The sequence below is a fragment of the Artibeus jamaicensis genome, unplaced genomic scaffold (genome assembly GCF_021234435.1).
Source record: "Artibeus jamaicensis isolate MK-2021 breed Jamaican fruit bat unplaced genomic scaffold, CSHL_Jam_final contig_525, whole genome shotgun sequence".
NCBI lineage: Eukaryota > Metazoa > Chordata > Mammalia > Chiroptera > Phyllostomidae > Artibeus > Artibeus jamaicensis.
The window spans coordinates 5,623,344-5,628,916 of NW_026521874.1; the positions used below are offsets into that span (position 1 = coordinate 5,623,344).

At 45.4% G+C, this 5,573-nt stretch overlaps 1 protein-coding gene across 1 annotated transcript; it reads right to left on the minus strand.

Annotated features, from left to right (window-relative positions):
• Positions 1-267: 267 nt before the first annotated feature.
• Positions 268-5,215, minus strand: RPL6 (ribosomal protein L6). Its single transcript, XM_037133505.2, has 7 exons — positions 5,163-5,215; positions 4,022-4,258; positions 3,832-3,930; positions 2,578-2,721; positions 2,033-2,081; positions 910-1,094; positions 268-460 (listed from the first exon to the last, which is right to left on the minus strand). The coding sequence occupies exons 2-7, from the start codon at positions 4,256-4,258 to the stop codon at positions 308-310; spliced, it is 867 nt and encodes a 288-aa protein (XP_036989400.2). The 5' UTR covers positions 5,163-5,215; the 3' UTR covers positions 268-307.
• Positions 5,216-5,573: the final 358 nt, after the last annotated feature.

Here is a 5,573-nt window from a genome sequence, read left to right on the forward strand (position 1 = left end):
TCTGTGACCTGAAGAGACCACATCTCATAGCCACGCACCTTTCCTTACTAAGGTGTTCAGTGACGACTGAGGACATGGTGGGTGCTGGGTGAAAAGGCTGAGAAGCCAGACCCTAAGAATGTGGATCCAAAGCTGATGAAGTTTGTTGCAGCTGTTTCCACCCCAGGAATCCCATTCCTCTTAGCAGAGGCTAACACCCTACTAAATTGCCTGAGTCAAACCACATAACCAGGGAGACAAGGGGGAAAAAAAAAAAAAGACACGAAGGAAACACATCAGTTATTTAATTAGGCTTTTCAAAAGAAATTCAGAACTTCATTTTGTGAGGATAAAGGCCATTTGTGAGAGCAAACACAGAGCGGAGGTAGCCCTGGAGCTGGGGAACAGCTTTGATTTTTGGCAGAATTTGCGAGTCCACGGCTTTCTGATCAACCTTGCGTTGCTCTGTAACCTCGTATTTCTAAAGAAAGAGAAAAGCATTTAAAATCAGGGCACAAGTACCAAACTCCTTGATTAACCTCATAAAGAGTTGCATCAAGTATTGAATCTCAGGTACATCACTTTCCTTGGAGAGCTGTAAAATACAACCTATTTTTAATATAATAACACCAGTTCTGATCCTTTTGTTATTGTAATAACACATCTATGATAAATAATGATTTCCCAACAGAAATGTAGCAATAATTCAGCGTTCTGCCAAAACTTCTCAGGATTCTGAGTTGAGCTCCCACCTGCCATTAAGAACTGTTTTTAGCAGAACCTGGAACAATATTATTCTGCAGATAATCGTCATTGCTCACAACTTTTGTTTCTCTTTTCTTTTTTGTTTAACAACTTAACCCTGTTTATTTTCACTCCCAAACTGGGGAGAGCGGGGCTATTGGGGCCAGGACAGAAATAGCGGCTCACCTCTTTCTCGGTGTCGAAAATCTCCCCCTCCTGGTGTCTGGGCTTGCGCAGCTTCTTCTTCTTGAAGTAAGCGTCAGTGAGATGCTTGGGGATTTTCACACCGCTGATGTCAATTTTGGTGGAGGTGGCGATGACAAATTTCTGGTGTGTTCTACGCAGAGGAACTCGATTATAGGACAGAGGTCCTGAGGGGGAACATGTTAATATGATGAGGGGAAGCAAAGGTATAAGCACTGACTTTGGTGCAATCAGGCGAGTTGAATTTCTAACTCTTTGCAGGATCTGAAGAAATCCCTAACTGTTCTATTGCCAGCATTGAGACTTTTTCATTCCTTCTCTTCAGCGAGGCGGCTGAGCAGCCTCCCCAGCAGATGCAGAGATGCAGATCTTGGGGAAGACCCCAACCGACAAGCCCATCACCCCCAAAGCTGAGCCCAGTGACACACACCAGTGAAAATGTCAACGCTAAAATCCAAGACGAGGGGATCGCACCTGACCAGCAGCATCTGATTTCTACCAGCAAACAGCTGCCAGATGACCACACTCTCAGACCACAACATTCAGGAAGAGTGCACCCCGCACTTAGTGCTTTGTCTGTGTTGCGGCGTCATCCAGTCCACCCTCTGCCAGCTCACCCAGATGTACAATTATGACAAGATGATCTGCCACCAGTGTCACACCTGCCTGCACCTCTCTGCTGCCAACTGCTGCAAGACGTGCAGTCACACCAACCCGGGCCCCATGAAGGTTAAATAAGCTCCCCTACTCCCTTGGGCTCGCAGGTTCTGTCTGAACCCCATGAGCCTGGGAGCTCAGTAAAGCTTCCCTTATCTGTTCAGAACTCCATTCCACTGCCAAGCGGCAGACTAATCACAAAGTCTAGACAAAATCCATTCTTTGAGGCTAGCAGCCAACCATTCTGCATTTTACATGACAGTTAGCTGATATGTTGCCACATAAAATTTCAGTACCTACTTCCTTATAACTTGAGTATATAAGGCAATGAAATGGGGCTCAGAATCTCACAGCACTAAAAATTTCCACGTAGCTGGAAGCAAAAGTGTATACTGTAAGCATTTATAAAGACAAGTTTCACAGAACATAAAATCAAGGATTTTCTTACCAGTCACAAGTAGCAAGCCGCTGCCCAGCTGCTTCAGGAAAATTACCCTCTGTAAATTAAACAGAAATGCCAAAAGTGTCTGCAATTAGGAACTGACTTCTGAATCAAGCAACTCACAGGCTCCCAGTTTGGTAGAGGAAATTTTACATATGTATTTGAGCACCAGTTCTGGATGCGACGACACTAAAGTGCAAACAGGTGACAGTAGGATGTGAGCGGTACTGCTGTGCGCTTGTTCTCTTTTTAATAATGAGCAGCCATTACTTTTAACAACTCAAAAATTGATATCCTTTAACTCAGCAATTCCATCCCTGCACATCAAATTAAAGGAAGTAACTCACGTACATAAAAATTTTTGGATATAGAGGCACCGGCTTCATCTGTCGCAAGAATATTACCAACAGCAGGAAGTGGTAATAAACGATTGTGTATTACAATGGGTGAAACGTGCTATGCTAGTTACTGGGTGTTGGTATCAGCACAGTACAGAAACCCTCCTCAGAGTGCATACTCTGATCAAGCACGTCAGGCACCGCTCCGCTCACCTTGCCTCTGTGACGCCCAGTGAGGATGATCAGAACGGTCCCAGGAGTGATGCTGGCCCGCAGTTTTCTCACGTGCTGACTGAAGGGCTTCTTGCCATGGCTCAACAGCTTTCTAGGCACGTCTTCAGTAGGATAGTATCTAGGCTGGCGAGAGTCCACAGGCCCAACTTTATTTAAGTAAGCTAATTAGGTTTGCAGAGCTGAGTATCAACGAAACCTTTGCTATGTAATAATGAACTTTTCAAATAAGTAAAAAGAGACCTTTCCTTTTCTTATTTGAAATGCTTTATTTACTGTTGCATTTTCATTTCTAAGTACATTTTCAATTGGGAAAAATGTCAACACTTTATCCTTTATGTGCAAGGTGGAATCTGTTCTATTGAAGGAGCTGGGTATCCAAGCAAAGGCATAAACAAGCAAGTCATGTTGGTAAACATGGGATTAAACCAAGCTTTAGAGATCACATGACAAACTATCATGATACCCTGTCTTGTAACACTGATTCCCAAGCTTTTCTGTCTTCTCCAGAATTCTGCATGTTACAAAGGAGGCATAGCTTGTTTTCCAACTCAACTGAAGTATGTTCACATTTGTCACATCAACACGATTCCTCCCATCTTATCCACAAAGGAAAACTGTACAAACCCAGAGAGTTCAGATCAGCGGTGCCAGTCCAATGATAAAAACAGGACCCCACGCAAAGACTATTAGGCTATGACCAGTAACTCACAGTAACCTATTTGTAACTATGCTGTATCACATTAGTGGACAGTTTTGTTTTGCTCACAGACATTAATACCTGATAGGAAAATCAGTTCACAAAACCTGCTGACAAGAAGGAATCAAAATATCACTTTCCCTCTTGGGGCAGTAATTGTCAACTGTGAAGAGTGTTAGTAAATCTGGGGATACATCCAAAATGGAAGTGCCTCTACCGGCCTGGCAGCACCCTAGGTTCTATGTATCATTTAATTCTCACAACCACCCTGTGCAACAGACCTGTTTTACCAGTGAAGAAACAAAAGCACAGAAAAGTAACTTGACTTACTATCAAACAGTGAATGATAAAGCCAAATTGAAAAACCTGGAACCCACTTCCTTCCATTAGCAATTCTCCGTTAAACAAACTTCTAAAACCCAAGCAAGCGTGCACGCGCGCGCGCGCGCGCACACACACACACACACACACACACACAATCCTAACAGTATTCCAGCTTCCACCTACCAACCAATTCAGTGTCCTCCAAGACTCACCATTTTGCGAAGTTTCACTACTCGGGTACCACCGTTCTTGTCACCACCAACTGGCTTAGTGACAGTAGCCATAACTTTCTCCTTCTTCTTCTTTTCAACCTACCAGGGCACAAATGCAACAAAGCGTCAGAGGCAAAAACCTTAAGGCTAAAAGATAACGTAATGGTCAGTGGTTCCCCTTCTCTCTTACCCTGGATTTAGCTGCGGAGTATTTCCTCTTGTACATGGCCTTTCGGGAATACATAGCTGACCGGGAATACCTGCCAATTCCTCTGACCAGGACGGGATTTCGGCTGCAGTGGGGCTTCCCCTTCTTAGGCGTCTTGGCCTTGAGCTTCCCCTTCTTAACCTTGTCACCAGCATCAGCCTTCTTGGCTTGAGGTTTCTTCTCCTTAGCATCCGGCTTCTCGGTTTTTTCACCCGCCATCTACCGATACAAGTATTTAAAGAAAAGTATTTACCAATGATTCCATTACAAGGCACCATCAAAACGGTACAAGGACAGGTTCACAGACAAACCCTTCCTCCCCCTATAAGATATAGGATGCCCCAAAACAAGTGAACCCACTTCATAATAGTTCATTTGGTGGTTGTCCTCCCAACACACTATAAAGTTCCTTAAAATTTTAAGAGAGCTTACACTGTTTAGGTGCTTGCTACATATTTAGTGGTCAAAAGTTCCTATTCCATTATTCCTGTTCTGGGAACTATAAATCTTAAAACATGGAGCCTTAAAAAACCTCCACAACTAGAAAGCAACGCGGCAGTAATCTGGAACCAAGTCTTTTGCTTTTTTCACGCTACCTACTGTCTCCTTCAAGAAATTCGGCCTAGGAGGTGAACCCATATACACAATCTGCCCAAACTCTGGACAGACTGAGAAAAATCCCGAAGTCCGGGGGACGACTTCCGGTCACGGACATGGGGAAATAGTAAAGTTAGCATTGGGCCTTGGTCCCAAATCCCAACGTGGCTGAGACAAACTCAGCGGCCCCTCTTTAGCAGGCCAGACCCAGGATTTCGGAGCGCGCGCGCGTGGCCCTAGTCCCGGCAGGCCCACTGGCTTGCTACGGATTCCCAGAGAGGCCTCATTCCTAAGCCCGGGAGGGTGGCACACAGCCGGAGACCTGGATCGTCCACCGCAACCCATTTCACCCTCTTCATGCGCCATTGCAAACCCCCGCGAGACAAATGAAGTGCTGGGGAGGCCTCTCAGTCGGCCCCGGGCAGGTCTAACCCTTGCAGGTATAGACTTGATATCCTCCTGGTTCGGATGGCCAAGGATTGGGGACCTGAAATTCAGTATTGCAGAAAAGTGACGCCATTCTTACCTTGCAAGATGGGAAAAAGAACTAAAGTACCGGCTTCCGGTCTATAAGGAATCACAGAGCAGGTCGAGTCACACTTCCTTCCGGTCCCGGGACATTATGGGAAATGTAGTTTTTCTTCCTTTGAAAGAACTATACCAAAGAGCAGGGATTTTCAACCTCTTTCATCTAACGGCACACATACCCCAAAGATACATATTTTGCTGATCTGGAAAAATTAGGTATGATTTATAAAATGATTCCCTGGCTGGGTGGCTCAGTGAATTGAGCCTCGGCCTCAATCCACTCAGAAGGTCGCTGGTTGGATTCCCAGTCAGGACGCGGGGCTGGGTGGCGGGCGAGGTCAGGTCCCCAGTAGGGGTCGAGCGAGAGGCAACCAGGCATTGATGTTTCCCTCTCTCCCTCCCTTCCCCT

Bases quoted from the DNA above. Each gene is read 5' to 3' on its own strand.
- RPL6 (XM_037133505.2), bottom strand. From the start codon at position 4,258: ATGGCGGGTGAAAAAACCGAGAAGCCGGATGCTAAGGAGAAGAAACCT. The intron at 3,931-4,021 runs GTAAGAGAGAAG...GTGCCCTGGTAG, and splicing joins ACTCCGCAGCTAAATCCAGG to GTTGAAAAGAAGAAGAAGGA. The intron at 2,082-2,577 runs GTGAGCGGAGCG...TTTAATTTACAG, and splicing joins CTGGGCGTCACAGAGGCAAG to AGGGTAATTTTCCTGAAGCA.